The sequence below is a fragment of the Lissotriton vulgaris genome, unplaced genomic scaffold, assembly GCF_964263255.1.
Source record: "Lissotriton vulgaris unplaced genomic scaffold, aLisVul1.2 SCAFFOLD_2360, whole genome shotgun sequence".
Taxonomy (NCBI): domain Eukaryota; kingdom Metazoa; phylum Chordata; class Amphibia; order Caudata; family Salamandridae; genus Lissotriton; species Lissotriton vulgaris.
In genome coordinates, this window is record NW_028254721.1 from 128,466 (window position 1) to 155,930 (window position 27,465).

Below are 27,465 nucleotides of genomic sequence, written 5' to 3' on the forward strand. Positions count from 1 at the left end.
CGCCTGTATGTGCAACTCAAGGTTTCGCAGTGCTCATCGTCACTCGGTCAGTGTTAGGAAGGAAACACTGCACAGGTGCAAATGTGCTGAAGAAAAGGATTTGAAAATACATATGGAGATAAGTAGGGAAGCCACCAACAACTGCTGGCGACCCTGCAACTGGTGTTCAGTCCACCATGAGCCTCCCGCTCCACATACGCCAAAATGCATATCTCATGGACAGCAATACTCTACAGTGCAAGGTAAGGAAGGTCATAACATTTCCCCTGGCCCTCTCAATGTAATTTTGCTTCCTCAAACTATTTTACCCAAATAAAGAATGCAAGTGCCAAAATAAACTTAAATCGTTTGCTTTTCTCATGGTGAGAAGTCTACAGATATTCTCAAATATAATTGGTAGGACAATGCTACCCACTTTGGCACAATACGTTTGCTTCTTATGTCCCATCAAGTTGGGCCATGAACAAATACTTGGAATGATTTTTGACTTTTCACGAGAAGTCATTCAAAGAGTCCGATGGGCAATAGATGTTAGTAGACGTGTGTCAATAACTGCACATTTCACCAGATGCATGCCAGAATGAGCCGTGCATACGTTCCCTTAGAGTCCCTTGGCGTGGCAAGGAGAATAACTGCCCTGCATAATTTCCAATACAGCATTCCCAGTATGTTTCTAATCACTTCTACTTTTTGTTGCAAAACAAACTTAAGACATTTCTTTAAAAAAACGTGTTACCTTATCAACAGGGGCGGCTGGTGACATTTGAAAGCGGTGCGACGTAAAAGTTCAGGATGAGCGGCATGTAGCGAGCGAGCGGAGCATACCTTCTAATTACACTTCCACCACATCCATCCATCCTGAATCCATGACATTCATCCATCCTGCATCAATTACATTCATCCATCCATCCTGCATCCATGATTCATCCATCCATCCTGCATCAATGGCATTCATCCATCCATCCTGAATCCATGATTCATCCATCCATCCATCCATCCTGCAGCAATGACATTCATTCATCCATCCATCCTGCATCCATGATTCATCCATCCATCTATCCATCCTGAATCAATGAAATTCATCCATCCATCCATCCATCCTGCATCAATGACATTTATCCATCCATCCTGCATCCATGATTCATCCATCCATCTATCCATCCTGAATCAATGTATTTTTCATGTCATAAAAATAAGCTATGGTCACTTTAAAACCAAACAGTGGCCCTAACATTCCGTGCCCCCACCTTCCTACTTGCCCCAATATATCATTATATTTGAGACTACTCGCTTTGCATATCTCTGCTTTCATTATGTAAAGCGATTCGCCGCACATCAGGCCAGGTTTATGTCCTGCAAATACCTAAAAGATACTTATTGTATAGGTGGACACTTCAGTTCGTGGATTTATTACTGAAACAATAGCCCTGGTACCAGCCAATCAAACCGCACAGAAAACAGCTCGCCAGCTGTGAAACCCCAGGTGCAGATAGTTCTTGCCAGTACAGAAACACAGCCTTCCACGCTCTGATGTTAAGGCAATAAACAATTATGGTTATACATGAACCTTCTTTACCCTTAACCCTCCTCCTCGCAGTGGGACATTTTGTGTGATGAGGGAGCGCAGCGCCTCCACACACAGACGGGAGGCAGGATCACCACCAAAGGTACAGCCCCTCTAAGCCAATCCTGGCAGCGCTAGGGCATGGCTATTCTTCGCCCGTAGCACGCCCATTAGGAGCCCAAAGGGCTCCTAATGGGCATGCGCAAACAGGTCAAAACAGGTCAAAACACAAGTGCGCATGCGTGGGCACGGTGCCCTCCGTCCCTACTCATGCGCACTTTTGTTGTGCTGATGCCTGTTGCCCCCCACTGGTCTGACAATCATGTTAGTCAACATGACGCGGACCGGGCGGTCCGGCGTCATGTTGACTGACATGATTGTCAGTTCAACCTCGGCGTCTTTAAACTTAAGTAAACTGAGAGTTTACTTAAGTTCAAAGACGCCGAGGGAGCTGCGGGCGGGGGGGCTACGCCCCCACGCCCCAATGGACGCACCGCGCCTGCTTATCAAGCACCCAAAAATGTACGAATGCAAATGTCGGTGCTACAGATATTGCAATAACAATTCAAATGTGATGATTTTTCAAACAGAGCAAATGACCTGCACTACTGAGTGAGGATTAACTGAGGTTGAGAATCTCTGAGCCCGCCCCCTGATTGCACGCCTTCTCAACTATAGGGATCGGGATGCGATTCTTAAGGCTGCTAGGGAAAAGGCACCAGTGATTTACGAAAACAGACCGGTGTCGCTATACCCGGATTTCACCCCCACAGTCCAGCGAGCTAGGGCAACGTTCATGGGAGTTAAATGCCGCCTCAGGGACCTCAACATCAAATACGCCCTACTGTTCCCAGCAAGGCTGAAGATTATGTATGAACAGAAAATTTATTTCTTTGATTCCTCGGAAGAGGCGGGCGAATGGGTGAAGATTACACTCACGCCTACCACAACACAAGACCCACTGGCCTCCCCACGATCGGGCCGATCTGTCATGGAGGTAAGATCTGGTGAATCTCGTCGAGACCCCCACCTAAGGGCAACGCATCACCACACGCATCGGCGCCGGAGCAACGGACGTCTGAGCAAGAGAGTGCGATCCTCACGGCGGCGGCCCTGGCGACACACGATGCAGGAAGCCGTATTCATAAGACTCCAATATCAAACGAACAAACTGCATCTTCTGCATCAGATGCTAGCCAAGCACTGTTTCCGACCATCACTTCCCAAATGGCGAATGACTTTTGATCACTGATGGGGGATGAGCTTAGGTGGTAACGTATAACATGAAATGATTTGATAATGATCACTGTGGGGGCACCTTGGCTACTAAAAAGTTTCTGTATATCGGGCACCCTTGCTGATTAGTCTTAGCAATGTACTTATTTGTATAGATGCAGGCACTTGAGTATCCCCATGTGCGATAGCAGATTTGTGCTTAGTTTGATTAACCCCAGTTGGGTTTCTAATTTAAGTTTGGTCCCTTCTAGTTGCGTGGAGGGAACCTGGTATTGGGTAGTTCATATGGTAAACATCGCCTTGTCTAATAGTGTAAATTCCTGGGATGGGTTGAATCGACCGTATTCTCTGCTCTGCTGCGTTGCTAGGCTCTGTCACCGCTGTGACACACATAGGGAAACTATTATCTGACCATAACCCCGTAGAGATGAATATACAATGGGGGAAAATTCCGACCCCTATCCCCACATGGCGACTGCAGACGGACATGCTTGAAGACTCTCTTTTTAGATCAACACTCTTGGAGGCGATTGACACATACTTTGACCGTAATGTAGGCACAGCCAGTTCCCGCCAACTTGAGTGGGATGCATTCAAAGTGACGATTAGGGGCATGGCTATTGGCACCAAGGTTGGGGCGCGTCGATCGGTACTGGACAAACTGAAGGAAGTGGAGGACAAGATCACGCTGTTAGAGGGGGGAGGCGGCGGACACCAATGACCGCCTTACGCAATTACAGGAAGCCAATATATGCTATGCAGAGCTTCTGGAAGACCTCCGTGTACTTGACTTACGACTATACACGGCCAGGCAACATACCCAGGCTGACAAATCGGGCCCCTTACTTGCCTGCATAATCCGTGACGCCCCAGCTAATATACCTATAACGACGATACAGGACTGTGAGGGAAGAATGGCTATTACACAAATAGCAGTTAATACGGCATTCTGGGATTATTATGACCAACTCTATGGTCCGTTACGGCAGATGGCGGACACTCAGTTCGATGCTTTCTTTGAGGGACTTTTGCTGCCGCGGTTGACACAAGACCAGAAAGAAGATTTGGACCGCCCTATCACGATAGCAGAGATACGCTGTGCCACTAAAGCGCTACCACGCAACAAAGCTCCCGAGACCGATGGTCTCCCCGCAGAGTTTTATGGTACATACATCGACCTTCTAGCCCCACACCTACTGACGCGATACCAAGAGTCGTAGCAACACGTGCGCTCCCGCGCTCAACTCTACAGGCGCTCATAGACTCCTTTTTGAAACCAGGGAGGGTGGCCATATATATGCACAATTACAGACCGCTGTCGTTTCTTAACTCTGATTACAAGATTCTCAGTAAGTTACCAGCCATGCGCCTGAACAGGTATATACCGCAGCTTATACACACGGATCAGTGCGGATTCGTGCCAGGGAGGAGCACGGCGCTCAATCTACGGCGCTTATACCGGATAATGTTAGATACTGAGGCTATGGGCAGCGAGGAAGGATGCATCTCACTGGATTTGAAGCAAGCCTTCGACTCCTTACAATGGGACTATATGTTCACCGCCCTGGCGCGATTCGGTGTGCCCTTAAGATATCTGGCGTGGGTGCAACTTTTATACACAGACCCAACGGCGCAAGCACGTACGGAAAGCTGCATATACGCTCCATTTCGCATAGCGCGAGGCACGCGGCAGGACTGCCGGTTGTCCTCCTTGCTGTTCATCCTGGCATTGGAGCCCCTATAGCACAGAATCAGACTAGCCGCCTCCGAGAGGTATACTGCGTAATGGGGTCCGACACGTAGTCTCTGCATATGCTTATTACATCATTTTGTATATTAATGACATGTCTGTCGCACTGGACCCTCTACCGACCATCTTCGATTCCTTTAAAGGGATCTCGGGACTTGCTATTATGCACTCACGTCGTATGGTTATTACTTCAATGTTGATATTGGAGGAGACCAGATAGACTTTGCCCCTCACACGTTTTGCATAGCCCCAGACACATTCAAATATTTAGGGATTAATGTATATCGAAACAAGGAGGATCTTCTAGATGGCAACTTGGGTCGTGCACTAATATCCCTCAAGATGCAAGTTCAATTCTGGACTGCATTGCCCCTATCCATAGCGGGAAGGGTAGCTATCACCAAGATGGTAGTCCTACCGTGCTTAATCTATTATTTCACGAACCTCCCTATCCTTGTCCCAGTGCGCATTTTCCAACTACTCAACACTCTTCTTATAGATCTTATCTGGAGCACGGGGAGACGGCGCGTTGGATTAGCTAAGCTACAGCTACCCACCTCCCAAGGTGGCATGGGAGTCCCTGACATGCGCGCTTATAGCTATGCTTGCCAGCTGCAGTGGCTAGCCTATTGGCTGGCGGGACGTAACTTGCATGAGATTGATATGGTCCCAGCTGATAAAGATAGAGGACTCATACATTGGCTACTACTACCCAGGGCTGCTCTTCCACGCTCTATGCCGCACTTACTACGCTTGGCTATCTCCTGCTGGCGAAGCGCCACGAGATATACAGGTAGACCACCAACTTATGCGCCTGCTTTGCCTCTTCTTGGTCTACCCGCTCGGTCGGGGGTCCTCACTACTCACGCACTGCAGCAATGGACTGAGGCCGGAGTCACAACATTAGGAGACTTCTTTACTGATGGGCAATTAATGTCCCACATGGAGTTTGTAGATCTACACCACACTACAGACGCATTATTTTTATTGCACGCCAATGTTGTGCACTATATATGCGTCACCTGGACGCGCACTGGAACGGAACCTCACACGAATTCGCTTCTCACATTGCAATACTTAATGGGCACTGGCGGGCACTTGACAAAATAGCTTACGAATGGTATACGTACCGAACGAGCGATTACCCTGCAGCCCTTACGTGCTAAGTGGGAAGGAGACATGAATAGGAGTTTTACTGACAAGGAGTGGGAGAGAGTTTTAAAATATCCTAGACAAGTATGGCGTAACCCCAAATTTAAGTTTATACAATTAATGATCCTACACAGGGCGTACCTCACCCCTCGTCGATTACACGCTATGTATCCGGATGCAGCTGATACATGCCCGAGATGCCACGATTCCGATGCGGGCTTATTACATATGCTGTGGACCTGTCCTAAACTGGGGTACTACTGGAATACAGTCCGCACAGTGTTGGCTGATATTGTCCCACGAAGGCACTATGATAATCCAGACTACTGCCTATTGGGCCTGGGTACTAGGGAAAGAAAGAAGAACCCATCCTCTAGATTTGTTAATTTGGCCCTACTCCTTGCTAAGAGAACAGTGACGGCGCGCTGGAAGTCCGCCAGACCCCCACATCCGGAGGACTGGCACAACGAGGTGGTGAAATGGGGGAAGGCGGAGGGAGCGTGCAGCGGGAGGAATATAGGGGACTGAGGAAGACGCCAATATCGTCTGATTGGCAGAGGTTGGTGTTAGAATTTGAAAATCACGGTCCCTCATTGTAGAGAATTTTTGCCACTTATGGTCGGACCGTTAATTTTAGTGCCTCCCACTTTAACACCGTAATGCCACACCCTTTGAAGTTGCGCAGGTCGGGGACGACTCAGGCTGCACACACCAATACAAGTTGGAAGTCAAACACGACGTCGCTGCAACAGCACATAATACTATATTAGCACATACATCAAGCCGACATATGCGTATTGATGACTAAGTGTGAATGTACCAGGGGGGAGGGAAATGGGGAAGTTGTTTTCTAAGTTTTATTACGACCTGTTATGACAGAACCGTTGTGTACCGTTTTTAAAGTATGCATGTGGATTTTGCCGCAAAAGATGGAACTGGCAGCGGTATTTGTATTTCTTGCAGATCTCTGACACAGTATAATGTAATATGCTTTATTTCATTTACTGTTTCACTAGCACAGACGATCCTTGGTGCAGCCTCAGTTTGATTACTTCATTTTTTTTGTACTATATATTGTGACGAGATGCGGTAATTGGACAATGTGTCTTTGTATATTGTTAATAAAAAACAGATTAAAAAAAAAAACTGAGGTTGAGCATTATCACTCCAGCATAGCGCACAATGGAGGTCAAAATGCATATGATTAAGAAATGTTACACATGCCACTACTTTCAGCTACATCATTTGAGAAAATGCTTGAGAGAAACCTGGAAATTAAAATTCTGTCTTACTCAAGACATTTCAATACTTTAGTGTAGAGAGAACACAATTCAAATCAAATGAAGTATCTGACATGGATGTAATTAAAGATTTAAAATAAAAATAGACAGTTTTAGGTAAAAGGGTTCAACTTACATTTTTCAGCTTATTTCGACATAAGGGATAGCCACATAATCGAATGATAAACCGCTCATCTATCGTGTCTTTGTAATGAGAAGGTGTCATAAATTTACCCTATGTAGAAATATGAAAGAAAAGCTGTTTGAAAAACTAAGCTCATCAATGTTAATTTCATAATAAACTCTTCATTAAAAAAAAGAGAGTAAAATCCCCAAATCGGCAGTACAACTGTCTTGGTTTCAGAGTCTTAAAGCAAATGTTCCCTCTTACCACAGAGAAGCTGCACAATGAGAAGAAGTTCTCCCTGAACAGCAGTGTTTAATCTGTGTTTGTCTTTGCAGGTGGATGGCCCTAGCATTCATTTTTGAGGATTTGGGATTATTTTTCCATCATCAAACTTTCACCCAGAACAAGAGAGGGAAACACAAGGAAGAAAGGAGACAGGAAAGTAAGGTAGAATAAGAGTGACAAAGATGAGGTGAAAAAGAACGTGCACATCAGAGAGTAAGAGAGAAAGTGTAGGTTCATGAAAAAAAGAGGCACTGCTGAAATCAAGATAAGGAATCCCTGATATTTGGAAACCCCAAATTTGATTTTGCGGGCATTGGGCTACTAAATGGGGAAAAAACACTTTGGGGCCCTGAACTTAACTTTTGTATTCATTTATTTTGACAAATTAACTTATGGTGAACAAGTACAGGTTTGGATTAACAGGAAACGACAAAACTATCCGAGGTTTTGAATTTGTGAAATGCGGCACATATAGATTGCTTGCATAATAGTTAAAGGCAGTCATACCTATCCATGTAATAGCAGACAATATAATTTACAGTGACTCGGACATGGGAAACGAAAGCCGTCCAGCAGGGGATAACTTTTCGGGTCACAGAAGTCTTCTATTAAGGACTTTGGGACAGTTTCAATAAAGAATGCATGTATGAAACCCATAATTGTATCCATGGGTGCCGATCCCAATATTTAAATTCTAGAGTTTGTTCTTGAAAATATGAATGTAGGTTCTTTCAAATTAAACTTCATGTAACAGTAGAAAAGTATAGTAAAATGGTACAGAAGCTTTTTATTTCAGTAGAATACTTTGTGCAGTGCAGAGTGTGCTCTGGTTTGAAAGAGAATGGCATCTGAAGCCAGGAACTAGGTCAGTGTTGTGGAAGCGGAATGGGATCGCCAGGGATCCGATCGCTGGAGGGCAATATTGGTATGCATGGGATAAAGTATATTGCTGTCAGAAACATGTCAGAGATGTCCCTCTTAATAGTTTTACTGAGTCTGGAGATAGGAAAGGTAGCATGAGCCCTTTCGTCCATACAGGAGGGTTCAACTTGACCATTGAATACTTGTGATAGGATGCTCTTATGCGAAATATACTCTTGACAGGATCTCCTAAAAAAACCACTTTCTGACCAATAATGTGCCTCCACATTTCTGCAATGTACGGTGCCTTCCAAAAGTCACCACTTTTACTCCAAGGAACTCAATTACAAAACCAGGACTATCTTTTTACCTTCAGGCTGGAAAAACAGCATACACAGTGTCCCTATATCTGTGCAGGTCCCCATCACTACAGAGGGAAACGACCAATGTAATGAAATTCCTAACCAACAGAAGGCAATGTGTCGGGAGGACCTACAAAAATCCCGCTCTCTGCTTGTTGAGACATTTGAATACCTGGATTTGGTGAACAATAAAAGGTGATATCCCAGGTGAGGGCACTCTGAAAATGTTGAAAAAGAAGCAGGACCATAACCTGCACCGGGGAACCAAAAAGACAAAGAAGGTGGATTCAATCCAGCCTCTCCCCTTCACGCATTGACTGACTGAAGACAACTCAGTCACAGTATTCAGAATGCCTCATTTCAGGTGCTTTTCATGAGGTGTGTATAAGCACCTCCAAAATCAATGAACACAGGAAATCGAGGAACATTCACAAACGTATTTGTCAGGCTGCTGCACACTAGGGGAAAAGAAAAAGGCTTTCATTCTGACAAACTGTGTCAGAACGACTGGCTACATTGAAGCCAGTGGTTAGGTAGATAGAGAGCTGCAGAGGCTGCATGGACGGGTGACAGCATGTGGATAAATACATTTCAATAAGTTGTTGTTGGTGGTTGCTTCCTGCACCTCTACCAGTTACTGTCCCAGGCCAGTACTAACACCCTCATAAGGAAGGCAGGAGGAGATGATTCGGAACAGTAAACCATAAAGTGAGGTAGACCACCAAGGTCTGGCAAACAATAGGGCTTTGCAGGAGGTAGGACTGGTAGCCTGTTCGGAGTTCATAGGCTTGTCACTCAGAGCTAAGCTCGCCACTTAGAGAAACACAGCAGCCCATCTACCAATTGTTCCAAGCAGGGATCAGGAGAGTTGTTCCCCAATGGAAGCAGGTTCCCAAGCTGTTCCTCCTTTCCCTTAAATTGCCAGAGCCTACAACCTTTGAAAGAGTGTGGTATATTAAAGAGCTGCACGTGAGTTCAAAATAAGATTAAGGAGTTGAATGAATGAAAAGCAATTTGTAATGCGCAACTTTGCCCAAGTTAATAGATTTATGTTATATTATGGTAGCTGTATTTGCAGAAGAGAAAAAAACATAATGATGTAATTTACTCTTCATCAAGTGAGAGGCAGGTTTGTCTATCTCAGATCCTTTGATTTATCACAGACCGGTGCAGAGAAGTGAATGGGTCATGGCTCACTGAGATGAGAACCACTTCTGAGGGTAAATGGGGTGAAAAAAGGCGCTACTCACAACAAACGACGCGGCTTCATTTGGAGAAACCTAGCGTAGTATGAGCCACCTCAAACACTTTAGCTAGTAAAGCAAGGTAATGAATTTCTTCCATCCTTTGTTTCAGTAAAATATATCTTCGGTACTCACCACAGATTTATTCCAGTCAGTGTTGTTATTACTGCCTGAAACAAAGCAATGCCAGTACAGAACAGACTGTACATGCACAGAGCTGAAACCAGGTAGATCCGCAGTGAACTGAAAGTACCTGTGAAGCCACACAACCATGCGCACCCGTGTCTAGAGAGAACCCAGCACCGCATGTACAGAGCGGTTGAACCTACAGGAAGGTATTCTATCAGACACGGCCGGCATGGCTGCAGGTGAAGGCTGGTGGGATGAAACCGACATTAAACCGGAATCTAAACAGATCCGATATACTTGGGAAAGAATATTGTGACCACTTCGAAAGAATTTATTCAGTCACAGACTTCTAGAAGGCAATAATGTGAAATCTCTAAAAGTAATAGGAATAGTGTTGAAATGTTATATTCCTCATTAACACAGTAATAGAAGGAAGAGGGGCCTCTATCAATATCTCTATCAACACATAATGTTCTCCAGGTCCAAGCCCTCACGGAAGCGATTTCTGAAAGAGAAAGGAAGGCAGTGACCGATAAAAAGAAATACATACGCAGTCCAGAAGGAACTCTTCGGTTACATCTTCTTCAAGCAGGCTCTCGACCATATGTAAGGCCCGTTTATCCAATTCAATCTTTCTCCTGATAGCTTCCTCGAGAGCCTCTTTTCTGTCACAATAAGAACAGCAGCTATTTATATAGTACACACCAGAAACATTTTATTGTGACACTCAAAGAATAAGTGTCAGCATTAACAGAACATTGTACTGTCCTCTGAATGAGAAAAGGTTGAATAGACCCAGCTGGAATGCAATCTACTGACCTCCAGGTTAAGCACTCACTCTTGCGTCAGGCGCTCAACCCACAGCACCCTTTTATTAAGCCAGGGTGTCCAATGTAGGCTCAGGAGGACTATGTCCAACCCAGGGTTCCAGGATATTCACACAAGATAAAATAACATACAGTTAATCGACATGGACCTCATTTACATGGTCAGCAGTTATTCTGATAATGTGAACATGCCATAGGTTAGTCTGATTATCTGTCCTTGATTTGGGCCTCCTGCACCGAAGCTGGACAAATATGACCCACTCTGGCACAGAATCTCAATTTATTCAAAAACTGATCACAACAGAAAATTATTTGGCAGGTTTGGAAAGCTAGTTGGCCACTTCAATAATCGCATCAAGCAATTTTGCCCATTTTGGGCGCTACTGTTGAAATGAGCAAATAACTGGTCAAGGCACCGACTGTAAGAGGTACATAAACTCAATCTAGCAGGATCTAATGCGGATGTTAAAATAGTTCCAGCTTTTAGGAATTGGGTACGTTAATCCTCAAGTCTGTGTGGGTAGAAGTAATATTGTGGAAAATAATCGCAATATTTAAAATACGCTTCTATTTTAATCAACTATTTATTTAATATGAAATTCCTTTATATTTATAAGGTATCCCCTGTGATGCTTACCCAATTAAAAATGCACATATCGGTGGCCAAGATGGCGTCGGAGTAAGACGTGCTTTTGAGTCGCTCCGGCGCCCGACCTGCTAAGCATTGTACAGCATCGCCTACGGGGCCTCAATCCGCTCTAAGACGACCACAGCAGCCGGCGTTGCTGAGCGGAGTGGTCCGGTGCCCTCGGCGAACCCCGGAGTGGTTGTACGGCGCCATTAGGAGCTCTTCAGCATCGGGCCTGCTAAGCCCCGGCCTTGCGTGAGACTGAGGCCGCCTTGGAGCGCAGTGGCTCGGCGGCGACTGGGCGTGGCTTCACGGAGCGGCGGGCATCTTCCGCCTTCCCGGCCCTCAGGCTCCCTCCACTACAGCGAGCCGTTGGTTTGGTGGTGCTCCACTTACCTTGGACAGCCGGAAGGTTCGGCGGCCGGCTGCCTCGTGGAACCTGGACTGCTGCGCGGTCCCCCCGTCAGGCCTGTGCGATCCGGAGGCGGAGGGCCCAGTCGTGCACTGTGCCGAGTGGCTGACTGCGGCCTGGCTCCGTGGGACGGGAGCGCCGGCCCTGCTGCCGTTCCTCGGCTTCGCTGCTGGGAGGCCTCACGTCGCCAGTTACTCGAGTGACCATTGCTTGTGACGCAGGTGCCCTCCCGCGGCCTACGGCTTAGACGACCTTGCTCAGCGGCCCAGCCGCCATGTTGAACTTACCTCGCAAAGGGAGGACAGTGAAAGAGACAGCCTCCAAAGCATCGCAACCGCCAAACTCCCCAGGAGCGAGTGGCTCGGCGAGACAATCGGATGAGGAGGCGCCGGCCACCAAGGCTTTCATGTCGGAACTCTTTGCCTCGATCAAAGAGGACATCTCCGAACTACGGGCCCAGCTGGCGTCGGACCTACGCGAGGTACGAAGGGATGTAGACGGCATTGGAGAACGGGTGGCTGTGTTGGAAGACCATGATCTGAGTATGGCGAATGATGTCCACCAGCTCCAACAAGATGTCCTTCGTCTTACTGACCAGAACTTGAATTTGCAAGCGTATGCCGAGGACCTGGAGAATCGCTCCAGGAGAAACAACATCCGTATCAGAGCGGTCCCCTGGGACGGTGAGGCTGGTGACTTGCGGGGATATGTGCAGGCCCTCTTCCTCCAGGTGCTTGACGAGGAGGACGTTCTGGAGATTAAATTGGACAGGGTGCATAGAGTTGGCCTGCCCAGGCGAGGAGGCCCTCCTCCGGACATCCTAGCATGTGTCCATGACTTTCAGATTAAGGAACGCATCCTCCGGAAGGCCAGGGCCCTTCCCTCCTTGAGCTTCCAAGACCATCGACCACAGCTTTTCCAAGATTTGGCAGCGTCCACGCTTCAGAAACGGAGGGAATTCCGGCCGGTGACTACCTATCTGAGGGAACAGGGCATCTCCTACTCCTGGGGTCACCCCTTCCGGATTATATTCCGGTGGCGGAACAGGTTGGTGCAAATCCGCTCCTTGAAGTCCGCGAGGGAGCTGTTGGGACTGGAGGAAGACCCACCTTCGCAGGCAGCGCGGGCCTTGCCTTCGCGGCGCCGGCGGCGCTCCTCATCATGGCACCGGGTTGGGGCTTCCCCGGAGCGGCTGCGACCGGACCACTCTATTAGCCTGCAGGAGAGAGGATCGGCGGTGGCGTCGGTGGCCTCGGCCACCCTTGCGGATTCTCAGCATTCCTCTGGAGCGGCATGACCCCGGCCTTCTTTGATGGTTGGGCGCCGGGGCGCCTCTGTTCCGGCGGCCCTGGGGTACTATGGTACTTTTGGAGAAGACACCCCGGGCATTGGCCCTGGGGGCCCCTGATCTGGTGCCCCCACCCCGATACCAGTCTGATGTGGACCGTGTGACCTGTGGCCCATTGGAACTGCCGACTGTACATTCCAGGTTGCGGGCCTTGTGCCCTGTTTCTTTGACTTTTGGGTTGTTTTGGGGGGGTGGGCTAGTCTGGGTTTTGCAGGCACTTGTAATGGCAGAACAGTTTTGGTTGGGGTTGGGGTTTGGGGAAGTGGTGGTGGCGACTTTGTGTGCTAGCTGTATGGTTTGTGTGATTTCGTTGATGCTTACTCCAGTGCTTTATGTTTTGCTCTAGATGGGGGGTCCTTGGGCCCTGGTGTTTTTTGGAACAGTAGATCTTCTGGGAATCTCGGAGAATGGAGGGGTGGCCCCCTGGATGCGTCTGTGGCTAGGCCCTTCCCTCTGGGTCCCTTTGATTGCATGTTGTCGATTGGTTAGAGCCCGGTGTGTGTCGGGGTTCGGATTGAACTGTGTGGCTGCCCGGACGTATGCATGGCGTGGAGTTCTAGTTCCCCGTTATGACTATTAGCATAGGAACTTGGAATGTGAAGGGCCTCAACTCCCCACAGAAGAGGCAGAAGCTCTGGAAGTACATTGTGGACCATGACTTGGATGTGGTCGCCCTTCAGGAGACCCACTTGGCTAGGAAGGATGAGCTGAGGCTCCGCCATAGACAGTTCCCTCTTATCTACAGGGCGTCTGCGGCCACGAAGCATAGGGGGGTGGCCCTTCTCTTCCGGGCTTCCCTACACTTTCAGCCCATAGGAGTGAATGCTGATAGAGAGGGCCGCTGGCTAATGGTGAAGGGGATGTTGCACGGCCGCCTCTGTACCCTTGTTGTGGTGTATGCCCCGAATGCGGGTCAGAATGGCTTTTTGCAGGGCTTGCTGGATAAGATGGGGGACTTTGTGGAGGGACACTTGATCTTGCTGGGTGACTTTAACATGGTATGGGACAGGGACTTGGATGCTTCTGGGACACGCAGGGCGGACACTGGCGTCTTCTCCGAGGAAACTAAGCGGCAGTTGGGTGAGATGGGGCTAGTAGACAGTTGGCGCTTTGTCCATACACAATCTAGGGACTATACTTTTTTCTCTAACGTTCATCGCTCGTACTCCCGCATTGACTATGTCTTGGTTGGCCAGGCCCTCCGGGGGGATATACAACTGTCTAATATTTTTCCACTCCCTATCCGATCACAGCCTGGTAGTTCTGGGCCTGCACTGGGCTCCCGGGGGGGACGGTTGGCGCAAGTGGTATTTCCCGGCAGCCCTAGTGAGGGACGATCAGTCCTGTAAGGCCTTACGCAAGGCTATCGGTGACTTCTTTCACCTCAATCCTCCTTCGGACACCTCGGTATACAACACGTGGGACGCGTGCAAGGCCTCATTAAGGGGCACCTGCCTCGCTCTCAACGCGCACTTAAACAAACTGCGGCGCGAGGAGAGGGAGGCTCTTGAATCAGAACTTGCCACTTTAGAACAGGCCCACAAGGCGAACCCCTCCAGGGTGACTTTACGGCCCTTAACGGCGGTGCGCGGGAAACTGAGGGCCCATTATAACAACAGGGCGGAATTTACTCTTCTACGTCTTCGGCGTACCTCCTACTCCCAGGGCAACAAGATTGGGCGCCATCTTGCCCGGCAACTCCATGACAAACGCGAACGGGATTACGTAGGAGGAATGCGTGACCACGCGGGCTCTGTTCAGCACAGAGACGCGGACAAGGCGGCCATATTTGGTCGCTTCTATGCGGCGCTCTACTCGAGTGACGCACTTGACCCGGAGGCTCAGTCCACATTTCTGGAGGGGCTCCCTCTCCCAAAAGTCTCCAATGAGTGGAATGACTTGCTGTCCTCCCCCATCACTCGAGAGGTGGTCCTAGACGCCATCAAGGCCCTGAAGTTGCACAAGGCCCCTGGGCCTGACGGGTACACAGCCCTCTTCTACAAGACGTTCGCCTCTGACATTTGTGATTACTTAGTCTCCCTCTTCAATGCAATGGCGACTGATGGTAGGACCATGGATTCTATGGCCGAAGCGCTGATTACTATAATCCCCAAGCCAGGGAAGGACCCTACTTCCTGTACGTCTTACCGCCCGATAGCGCTCCTCAACCTGGACGCTAAATTGTACTCCTCCATCTTGGCGGGCAGACTTCAGGATCTCATGCCTGCCTTGATTCATCCTGACCAATCTGGTTTCATCAAGGGTCGGCAGACTCATGATAATCTGCGCCGCGTGGTACACCTCATTGAAAAGGCGGAACGGTTCCGCATACCAGCGGTGCTGGTAGGGCTTGATGCGGAGAAGGCCTTCGACCGCGTGGACTGGGGGTTCTTGCACCAGACTCTGTTGGCCTTCGGGTTCTCGCCCCACTTCATTCGCATGATTGAGGCTAATTACCGTAGCCCTACCTCTCGAGTATTGGTCAATGGCCACAGATCCGGGAGTTTTTGCCATTCCCAAGGGACGCGCCAGGGATGTCCCCTCTCGCCCCTCCTTTTCGCCCTCAGCATAGAACCGTTGGCGTTGGCGGTGCGGGAGAATGAGCGAATTATGGGGCTTCCCTTTACGGGCGAACAGCACAAGATCTCGCTCTTTGCCGACGACGTCCTCTTGTCCATTCGTGACCCAGCACAGTCTCTACCCCATGTCCACTCAGTACTCTCCACTTACGAGGCGGTGGCGTGCTTCAAGGTTAACTTTGATAAGTCCTACATCTTGAACCTGACCCTGTCCCCAGGGGAGGTACATCAGACTCAGATGCTCACTTCGCTTGCTTGGGCGTCCTCGTCCTTGCTTTATCTGGGGGTGCGACTGACCTCCACCATAGGTGCCCTGTTCCAGGCTAACTTTCCCCCGATGTTGACATCGATTCGGGCCGAACTGGAACGGTGGAGGCCCAAATTCATCTCCTGGCTCGGCAGGATCCATGCACTCAAGATGGTTCTTCTTCCCAGGCTTTTGTACCTCTTTCAGGCTCTACCTATCCCGGTGGGGCTGGACTACTTTCGCCGGCTGAAGACCGTGATGGTGAAATATGTCTGGCAAGGTGGTCGAGCGCGGCTTCCGTTTGCGGTTCTTCGGCGCCCGCGCTTGGAGGGGGGGGGTGGGCTTCCCGGACATGCATTTGTACTACAAAGCTGCCCAATTGAGAGTCCTAGTGGAGTGGTCCCAACAATTTTCGGAGAAGCATTGGCTCCACATGGATCGGAGCGTTGCGGGCCGCTCCGTCTGGGATCTGGCCTGGAAGCCTAAGGTAGACCGGCCCAGAAACGCATACATTAGCACCCCCACGAGCACGGTATTGAAGGTCTGGGACGCGGTGAGTGGCGACGACCGATGGACCACATTCCCGTCCCCGTTCACCCCGATTCATTTTAACACGGCCTTCCCCCCGGCTTTGACGGAGGGTCCCTTTGAGGCTTGGAGGGAGGGTGGCTGCAGGGCCCTCACCCATCTGTTCCATGGCACCGAACCCCTCACTTTCCACAACTGTATGAGGGACTACGGAGTTCTGCCAACGGAGCGATTCAGACATCTCCAGCTCTTGCACTGGGCGACGTCGCCCTCAGTGGTGGATGCCGCCACCAGGCCCTTGACGACATTTGAATCCTTCCTCCTACGCACCTCCACCATGAAAGGAGCAATCTCTTTCCTATACAAGTTATTACTAGATACTACTGTGTCTCCGAGACCGCGATATCAGGACCATTGGGAATCCACGTTAGGGAGGGACATCGCTGACTGTGAGTGGCGGGGCCTGTGGCGGGACGTGACAGCGCATAACCATTCTACTGACCTCAGAGAGGCCCATATGAAACTCATCTTTGATTGGTATCTGTATCCGTCTAAACTGCGCCGCATATTTCCAACGGCTTCGGATAGGTGCTGGCGAGGCTGTGGGATGCTAGGGGACTTTAGTCATATATGGTGGGAATGCCCCTCCATTAAGCCATTTTGGGCCGAGATTCTCTCCCACATAAAGGATATTTTGGGTTACCCACTCCCTGACTCCATGGCTTTTGTTCTACTAGGCCTTAGGGACCCACTGCTCGAACATCAGACTAGAGCGGATAAGCGTATCATGTGGCTGTGTTTGGGTGCGGCTAAGATGACCTTGGCAGCCGCCTGGAAGACCCCGTCTGCTCCTGCTGTCTCCTTGTGGCATGCCCAATTGTGGCGCTTGTTGAGCATGGAACGTCTCTCCGACATTTTCCTGGGTAATTTCAAGAACTTCATGCATAATTGGGGCCCGCTTGTGAGATTTCTATCCCGAGGCCTTCCTTCAGCAGTGTGTCCATCATCGCTGCGGACCCTTCATCTTTTCCAGATTTGATTGTGAGAATGACTGAGATGGACTGCGTGCTTGGTGTCGCCACCACTGGGGGGTGGTGAATGTTAGGGAGGGACGGGGGGGGGGGGGTTGGGGTAGTTAGGGGAAGTTATTTCTTGTTTTCATCTTTGCGACTTCCTTTGCTCTTGGGATAGACGAAAGAGTCATGATTGGGGCTGGGACTGCTCCCCCTGACCAGGGACACTGCCTCTACTGTTGGATCGCCTGGCATAATTTGGACGCTATGATGGGCAGGCCTTCCTGCCCGCGCCTCTGTTGATTTGCCGGCCCCTGGCATCAGGGTGTGGACTTTGGCTGCCCCTTCCTTTGCGGACATTTTCCCTCCCCACTCATTGCTCCCCCTGTGTGGGGATTTGTGGCGACCTGTCGCCTGTTCTTCTTTTCTTTCTTCCTTTGGTCCTCTTGTTCTATACCCGTCCCCTTTTTCCGTTTATCCTTGCATACTACAAAATAAAAATTTAAAAAAAAAATGCACATATCAATGGATGACGCAAGCTTAATGTTTCAGGGAATCAAAGTATATGCACAGAAACGTTAGCCTATACTTGGATCCAACAACGAACAAGAAGACCTTCAGAACCAACATAGTAGAAAGATTTCAACTATTGAACATACATAAAATTCACCAAAGCATTTATTTTCACACAGCAAATACACTTTTTTCCTCAACAACTCTCAGCAAAATTAACTATTGTAGCAGCCTTCTAGTCGCCTTTTCTATATTTTTAGCTAACCTTTGCCCCCAGAAGCCTCTTCACATTATCTAGTTATCATCCAATCAGACAAGTCACCAGAACCCTGCAGTCAGCGGGACTGCCTCTTTATGCGCACCTTGCTAATGGATCACGCATTATAGTCCAAGCACGATCGGGATCACAGCCAAAATGAATTCATTATGCAGGGCTCATCATGTGGCGCCACTGTTTTTCATGACAATACCAGCGAGGTTAGCCAATAACTGTGACATGCTTTAACTGTTGTGCTTATGAAAAACATAACACTTTATATAAGGTTTGATCAAAACTCTAGAAAGTAAAACGTGTTGAACTCGCCAGCAGTGGACAACAACTAGTGACGTCATGACATGCACTTCACCGATGAGACCTATGTATTCTTGATGTACTTCCACCTGACTATGTTCACTTCTTCCTTCATATACTGCTTGACCTTCCAAACTAAATCCTGAGCTCTTCCCAGACTTCCTGGCCCTGCCTCTGTAAGCATTGTGTGGCGTTCTATTGTTATATGTAATCTCTGGTGTCTGTAGGATGAGGTGTCTATGATTCGAGTTACATTAAAGCAACTTAGTTCTAACCATCTGCCTGCCGCGTTTTCTTTGAGAAGTGCCCAATACCTCATTTTGGTGACGAAGATGAGATGTATTGTATCTGCTGTCATGCAAAATGTCACCCCACCTCCATTCTTCCTGTCAACTCCTAAGGGTCCTCCCATAGCCGGGCTTAAATGGAAGAAGGTGTTCACAAACTATGCTAGAGTTTGTGGCACATAGTTAAGTGCAGAAAGAAAGTCTTCTTTATTTTTGCATTGTTTAGGATCCGAGGGGAAAGAAGTTTTTGAACACCTGCGAGATCTTCCGGACAATTAATCTGCCACATTGAATTAATATGGAAATTGTATTAAAAAAATGGACTTGCTTTATCTTCCAATTGCGAGCATGATTTTGGAGCGATATCACTTTGAGAAGAGAATGCAAAGGCAGGAAGAATCTGTTGAACAGTATATTACGGTATTACGCAAGCTAGCATCAACTTGTTCTTTGCAGGTAGACTAGATGAAAGGTTGAGAGATCAGTTGATGTTGGGTTGTACTATAGATAAAGCAAAAGAAAGTCTTTGGCAAAAAGATAATCCTCCTCTTCAAGAGGTTATTACTACTTTGAAAATGCATGAACATTCTAAAACTGTGTTGAGGCAGTTCGCAAAGATTATATTAGCCCTAAGTGCGGCAATGAAGCAGTTAAGGAAGTGAGGATTCAATCCTACGACAAGTCTCATAAGTCTATTTATGATGGCATCTCCAATACAACGAAATTCTCACACCATTTATACTAAAACATTAGAGGGTAATTGTTTTAGATGTGGAAATTCAGGCCACATGGCAAACTTTAACGACTGTCCGGGATAGAAAGTTGTTTATTCGCTATGCAAAGTCGGATGCAGGTGTGAGTGCGCTGTGGACGTGCGGGAGGTCTAGTGGCCGCTCCTTGCTCTACTTGCACTTTGTGAGACTGCCAGTTTTTAGCCTGCTGTTTTAAAATAAACTGCTGCTTTCCGATTCTTTTAACTTTTTACCACTATTGCTTTTAATCCTGTTGCTGCTCTTTGGGGGAACTGCCCTTACACTGTGTTAACTTACCGGTGTCCTCGTGTGCTCCTCAGTCCACCACGGATGTTGTCCCGATTGAGTGGAGGGAGACACACTTCCGGTCCAGGCAGAGGTTGACGCTCTAGGCTTCCTCCTCTTCCCCTTTAAAATCGGATGCAGGTGCGAGCGCGCGCACCGAAGGTGCGCAAAAGGCAAGCCCGTCTTCGCCCGTCCGCGCCTGTGCCGCGGCCAGCGCCAGGAATGCTGCCGGTAGTCCCTCAGGGACTGCATCAACTCTAGTAGCAACATTTTATTTGCTCCTTCACATTTGTTGTTTAGGAGAAACCATTCGATGGCATCCAGGCCCTCTTTATGCGGTATTGATGTGTACAATGAGGATACATCTATTGTACAGAGTGATTAGTTTGATTTGTCTTTGTGCCCGAGAGATTCAAGAAGATTTAAAAAAAAGCAGTTGTATCCTTGATATAAGATGACCAAGCTTGCACCATGGGCTGTAAAAAATTATTTAAAAATTGACCGCGAAAACGAGGATTATCATACGGAGACGAAATTAAAAAGACTAACACGGTGAGTGCAGGGGCGCAAAATATTTAGACACTTGGTATGGGTGACTAAAGTTTTCATATTAAGAAAAGAAGAGCGATTTAATACGTAAAGGCATTGACGTTTTTTAAAAAAGTTTTCTATCACATCGACTTGTAACTTATAACTTGCGAGATCAAGTTAGTCAAACATTTAATCTACGGGCACATTAAGCCAATTATTAAGACCCTCTCTGAATTTATGAGAACATGAATACACTGGATCAGCCTTCAATTAAGAGCATGTAGCAATTAAATCTGTTACTCTGTATACTAGTGAGAATCACCAACGAAAAACGCATACATTTCAATAACCATAGCGTCATCCCATTATTATCTGCATACATTAAGATCAACATCGCAACAACAAAACAGGCATCATAGTACTTATTAATACTTGAAACGTTCACAAGCAACCCTTTTTTTAAAATTAACTTTGTCACAGAAATGAATGCATAAATTATATACATGTTTGAATTGAGCTATGCAAATTCAGAGGACTGATTGTTCTTTAACCTGCTTTATTTTTAGACCCCTGAAGAAGGGTCCACTATTGTGACCCGAAATGCATTGTTTTTTTTTAAAAGAAATATACAAAGATAAGATGATAAAACAATGTGATTACAACATTGAAAAAAAGGAAGAAAAATAAAATGATTCAATGAATAAGACTCTTTGACTTATGATTCTTCACTGAAACAGATTTGAAACTATATGAATGAATGATGTAAGGAACCATTGGCTCCAAAGAAAAGTGCACTTATCCTAATGGAATGGGGAACTCCTAAACCGATCATTGCAAGAATAGTAATTTTTACCCCATCATTATCCAACACTCTCCCTACTGTTGCACTCACTGGAGTAGGAATAGTCATTTTACCTCTACACTATCCAACACTTACCCTACTGTTGCCCTAAAAGTATTATGCAGTGTTATGGTATGCATTGTAATGGATTGCATTGTAATGGTAGTTTTAAAAAATGCGTTGTAATGGCATGCATTGTAAAATCATGCTATGTAATGGTAGTTGCGATGTAAAGACGGTTGTAAAATCATGTGTTGTAATTGCATGCATTGCAACGTCATAAACTCCCAAAGAGCTGAATGATACACATTGCTGCCATCGATAACAGAGCATTAGGACAACAAAAGTGCTGAGTGATACACATTGCTGCCATCCGATAACTGTACTAGGACACCCACAGAGCTCAATGATACACATTGCTGCCATCCCATAACTGTACTGAGACAACCACAGAGCTCAATGATACACAGTGCTGCGATCCGATAACAATGTACTAAGATAACAAAAGAGGTTATTAAAAGGTAAGTAATGGAGATTTCCTTAGTATTAGGGTGGGTATGGGTTTTGGGGTACATGGGAATAGTAATTTTTACCCCTACACTATCCAACACTTTCCCTACTGTTGCACTAACTGGAGTGGGAATACTAATTTTTACCCCTACACTATCAAACACTTAGTGATTTGTACCCCTACACTATCCAACACTTAACCTACTGTTGCACTCACCGGAGTGGGATTAGTAATTTTAACCCCTACACTATCCAACACTTACCCTACTGTTGCCCTAAAAGTATTATGCATTGTAATGGTATGCGGTATAATGGTATGCGTTGTAATTTAATGCAGTGTAATGGTAGATTTTAAAAATGTGTTGTAATGGCATGCGTTGTAAAATCATGAAATGTAATGGTAGTTGCATTGTAAAGACTGCGTTGTAAAAGCATGCATTGTAATTGCACGCGTTGTTACATCATATTCCCAGATAACAGTGTACAAGGACAACCAAAGAGCAGAATGATACACATTGCTGCCATCTGATAACACTGTGTACTAGGACAACTGAAGGACTGAACGAAACACCTTGCTGCCATCCGATAACAGTGTACTAGGACAACCAAAGAGCTGAATGATACACATTGCTGCAATCCGATAACAGTGTACTAGGATAATGAAAGAGCTGAATGATACACATTGCTCCCTTCCAATAAAAGTGTACTAGGAAAACCAAAGAGCTGAATGATACACATTGCTGCCATCCAATAACACTGCGTACTAGGACAACGAAAAAGCTGAATTATACAGATTGCTGCCATCCAATAACACAGATTACAAGGAGACAACCAAAGAGCTGAATGATACACACTGCTGCCATCCAATAACAGTGTACTGGGACGACCAAAGAGCTGAATGATACACACATTGCTGCCATCCAATAACAGTGGACTAGGATAACTAAAGAGCCGAACTATACACATTGATGTCATCCAATAACACTGTGTACTAGGACACCCAAAGAGCTGAATGATACACATTGCTGCCATCAGATAACACAGTGTACTAGGACAACTAAAACGCTAATGATACAGATTGCTGACTTCCGATAACACTGTGTACTAGGACAACCAAAGAGCTGAATGATACACAATGCTGCCTTCCGATAACAGTGTACCAGGGTACCCAAATAGCTGAATGATTCACATTGCTGCCACTCCCTTTAATCACAGTAGCATCATTAAGAATGTGAATCCATACATAACTAAACTATCTGTACCAATGTATTAACAACCAACTTTCTTCTACACTACAAAGTGCATGCAAGTATTCAGTGTCCAAACCCCAAGATTTTTTATTACATACTACTAAATGCAACACTTACAATAAACATTAGACTCACTCTGGGCTCCATGAAGTTGAGAGCTACTCGCCCACAAAGTAACGCAGCACCTTGTCTCCTGGAGTACGCACTATATACATCTACAATGGTTCTACCTCCCATTGTGAGACTCTGGCCGCTTTCTTTTTGGAGAAAGTTAAGACCATCTATCAGTCGTTCCCCAGCATGACGCTGCCACTTATTCCTTTGAACAGCCTTCGCAGCTGCCCGGCATTATACTCTCTCCCTACTCTTTCTTGGGATGGGTTTGTTAAGTTGGCACAACGAGTCAAGTCTGGCTCTCCTGCGGACCCGCTCAGACCTGCCCTCTTTAGAGATTCTTCTTTTCAGGGGCGTACTGTAGTGTGTTCGCTGATCAATCTCTCCTTGACTTCAGGTACGGTTCCGGCTAAGTGGAAGCAGGCGGTGGTTTCCCCGATCCTGAAAAAACCAACATTGGATCCTTTAAAACCGGAAAACTACCGCCCGATTTCATTGCTTCCCTGGCCGGCCAAAGTCATGGAGGCCCACGTCAACCAGGCTCTATCTGAGCATATGGCCCGGGCCAACGTCCTCGACCCCACGCAGAATGGGTTCCGTGCTGGTCACAGCACGGAGACTGCCCTCCTGGCAATGGTAGAACATCTGCGGAGTGTGTTGGATGCAGGTCAAACGGCAGCGCTTATCTTATTAGAACTCAGCGCTGCCTTGACACGGTGTCCCATCGCATCCTTCTACACCGCTTGGAGGACATTGGCATCTGTGGCCTTGCTCTGCAGTGGTTCCGCTCATTCCTTAGCGATCGCTCCTTCTGCGTTGCCATCCCTCCTTTTCAGTCCAAATTGCATCAACTGGACCTGGGGGTCCCTCAGGGCTCCTCGCTGAGTCCCACGCTTTTTAACCTGTACGTGCGGCCGCTGGCTGATGTCGCCAGGCAGTGGGTCTAACCATGGTCTCATATGCCGACGACACGCAGCTAGCGGTCACGATCAGCGGGGATGCCGAACAGGATGCCCCCAGGTTCCGAGATGGGCTGAGAGAGGTGGCCAGCTGGATGAATAACAACTGTCTCCAGCTGAACGCGAAAAAAACTGAGGTGATGATCGTTGGGAGGGGAGCGGATTGCTGGGGGGACGTCTGGTGGCCTCCGGAGTTAGGGCCGGCCCCATCACCAGTGATGGAACTAAGAAACCTGGGAGTGTGGCTAGATCACACCCTCTGCTTCACTACCCACACCAAGAAAGTGGCGGCTTGCTGTTTCGGTGTCCTGCGTGGGCTAAGGCCGGTGCTCAAATTTTTGGACGCCCCGACGAGGCAGTTGATCATCCAAGCGACGATTATCTCCCGGTTGGACTATGCCAGCTCGCTCCTGCTGGGAGTTAATCAATCTGAGATCGTCCGCTTACAGCGAGTACAGAACGCGGCCGCGAGAGCAGTGGTGGGTCTGCCGAGGTCCTGTCCTACTTCCAACACCCTGCGGTCCCTGCACTGGTTACCGATTAATAGTCGGATCCACTTTAAGGCCCTCAGCCTTGCTTTTAAAATTCTAAAAGGATCGGCACCCGAGATCCTCAATAACCTTTTATCCGCCTATGTCCCGACGCGCTCTCTTAGATCACTTGGGCAATCTCTTGCGGTTGTTCCGCGTTTCAGGCTTAGCCGGATGGGCGGTCGTTCCTTTCGTGTGAGAGCTGCGGCTCTCTGGAACTCCCTCCCTTTGGAAATCCGCCTGTTAGAGGATCTATTAGCATTACATAGGGCCGTGAAAACCACTTGTTTTAATTTCCCTCACATTGATCTCTGCACTTTGTTTCCTTTTGTGTTGTGTTATGTTCACCTTTTCCATGCGCCAGGACGCTCCTTAGCTGGAGCATCTGTGCGCAAAATAAATGATAATAACATAACATAACATAACAATACAATACAATAGTCTCTAATGAATCCCAAACCAAGTTCCCATTTAAAGTGTATGCAAGGGAAGTGCACACTTGGACCAATGATGATATTTGATTTTATGGACACTGCCTTCTTCATGTACAGTATAGTCAACAAGGTGCAGCTCCAAACAGAATAGTATACAGGCCCAGCACAAGTACAGAGTCATAATGGAGAACAATCTGAAACACGCAATAGTAGCAGCATTTATAGCGTCTCAAGGTTTATTTGAGCTTGCACACCGATGGAATCGTGCAACATCAATCCCAACAAACAGACGCACACCAATGGAATAATGCAACATCAATCTCAACAAACAGCCTGGCACTAGATAAAAGGATGGCTTAAACGGCCAGCAAAGGCAACCCAGTGGATGGCAGGAATACATCCCATCAATAATTAAACAACCTGCAATTTGTAGAAAAAATCCTTACTATAAATTTAATTTCCAAATTAACTTATTTTAAATCATTTATTGTACTTCAATCATGGATTTCACAGTTATCCAAAATAATTATTTAACCCAAAATTTATGTGTTGGACCTGGGGTCACTAGACCACGTAGGGTAGCCTGGCACAGAGTAGGAAGGTCTAACCCAAAGGCAAAAGTGTTAAGCTTGCGTCGCACCCTTACAGTAACTCAGCGTCCATCCATTCAAAAACGACACTACACCAGTTTAGAAAAATACGGGCTGTTTTATAAAATCTCTTCGTAGTTTTCTTTTTGTTTCTTAGCAGTGTTTCATAGAATATCTCTACCTTAGATTGTTAGCATATGCACATTGACATTTTAGCATTAATATAAGCAATGAGTAATACACAACTCTAGTTGAGGTAATTAGCAAACATAAAGGTTCCTTGCAGTCATACGCGACTGTACTTTACCCATGAGGGTTCAATGTTATTATTGGAAGTAAAATACAGATTTCCAGTACCCCTTCAACAATTAGTCCACAAGTACTGGGGTTCACAGAGGGGTATCTGAACTCAAACAAGCAAGATATTTCGACAGTTCATCCAGCCATATAGTTGGATTTATACCCCAAATGTTTTGACAGATTGTTCCAGTGACATTCCTAGGCTTTTAAACAACTCTGAGGAAAAGAATCCCTTCCCGACCAAGGTTTTCCTATTCCTAGCACAGCCCTGTTATCTTGGCAATAAATCAACTTCCTTCAGGAATTGCTTCAAAACAGATAACCTCACTATACTTAGATAGTACTGAAAACCCTAAGTTGCGCTTTTTCTGAGGTAATGTTAGTAGCGCAGGGTAACAAGCGGAGATTGTTCCAAGCCTTGCTGTCAATATAGAGCCACCGGTTGCTGTCAGTTAGGTTATTTCTGTTGGAAGGCCGGGAAATTCTGTCTCTCCCCTCCCGCTATCCCTCTTGAGGCAGCCACGAGGCCCACTTAGCCCCTGAGCCCCACACTTCTCTCCACGGTCTTACCGGGTTCTGAAAAGATCGTCCGGGTCAGCTCACTCGATAGCGTGACCTTCACTGAACACGTCGCAGCTGTTCTTCGATGATTCCCGGCCCCAGCGCTGCAGCTTCCTCACCTCTCCCCTGACGCTTCCCACAGCTCCGTTGGAAGAGAGGGACGGTGCTTTCGCGGGACAGCCTCTTCCGATCCCCGCCCCCTTCTCTCGGCACTCACACGTCAGCTCCTGCTGGCTTCCGCGGCTCTGCCTCCACTAACGTGCCGCTCTGCTGATGACCTCCGGGCCCTCCCCGCGGAATCTCCTCAGCGGGGGCCCGTAATTAAGTGGCCGAAAATCTAGAAGCAGGTACTTCGGCTAACAGCCGCGTTCAGGTAGGTCTCGCTTCGCTGACTTTTGGCCTCAGGAAGTGCTTGGGAACAGTAACGGAGACTTTACCAGTTTCCTTTCCCCCTCTTCCTTGCTCTATGAAGGTATTTCTGGTTGGGTCACGAGAGAAAGGGAACCACCAGTCAGTCTCTTCCCCCAATGGGATTCCCCAGCTAGCTTCTCACAGTTCTCCACCAGCGCCTTGGGGTCATTCCTCTCAGGTACTGTCAGGTTCGGAGAACTAGTGGCAATAGAACCAAGGCAGGGCTTAGTCAATAGGTGGGGGGCACGTCAACAAGTAGCGCATCCGGCCCAAGGGACGATCTATTCACTAACAGTGCGACTTCCTCCCCACGCTAACGCTTCACTCCGCACCAAGTCCTTCTCAAGCTCTCTGGTCACTGCAAAATGGCCGCCCTCGCTCTGACCCTTATATAGGCTGGCCTCAGGCTACTAGAACTAGCTGGTAGGCTCTAGAGTGTCCCTATGTTATCCTA

General features: G+C 47.5%; 1 protein-coding gene across 1 annotated transcript in view; it reads right to left on the reverse strand.

The window, feature by feature from the left end:
• LOC147659451 (putative RNA polymerase II subunit B1 CTD phosphatase RPAP2) overlaps nt 1–27,465 on the reverse strand; it is a 164,222-nt gene that overhangs the window by 98,665 nt on the left and 38,092 nt on the right. Inside the window, exons 3-4 of the mRNA XM_086951747.1 lie at nt 10,541–10,655; nt 7,119–7,217 (exon numbers count right to left, since the gene is read on the reverse strand). Of these exons, the coding sequence (XP_086807873.1) occupies nt 7,119–7,217; nt 10,541–10,655 (214 nt within the window). The remainder of the gene's footprint in view (nt 1–7,118; nt 7,218–10,540; nt 10,656–27,465) is intronic.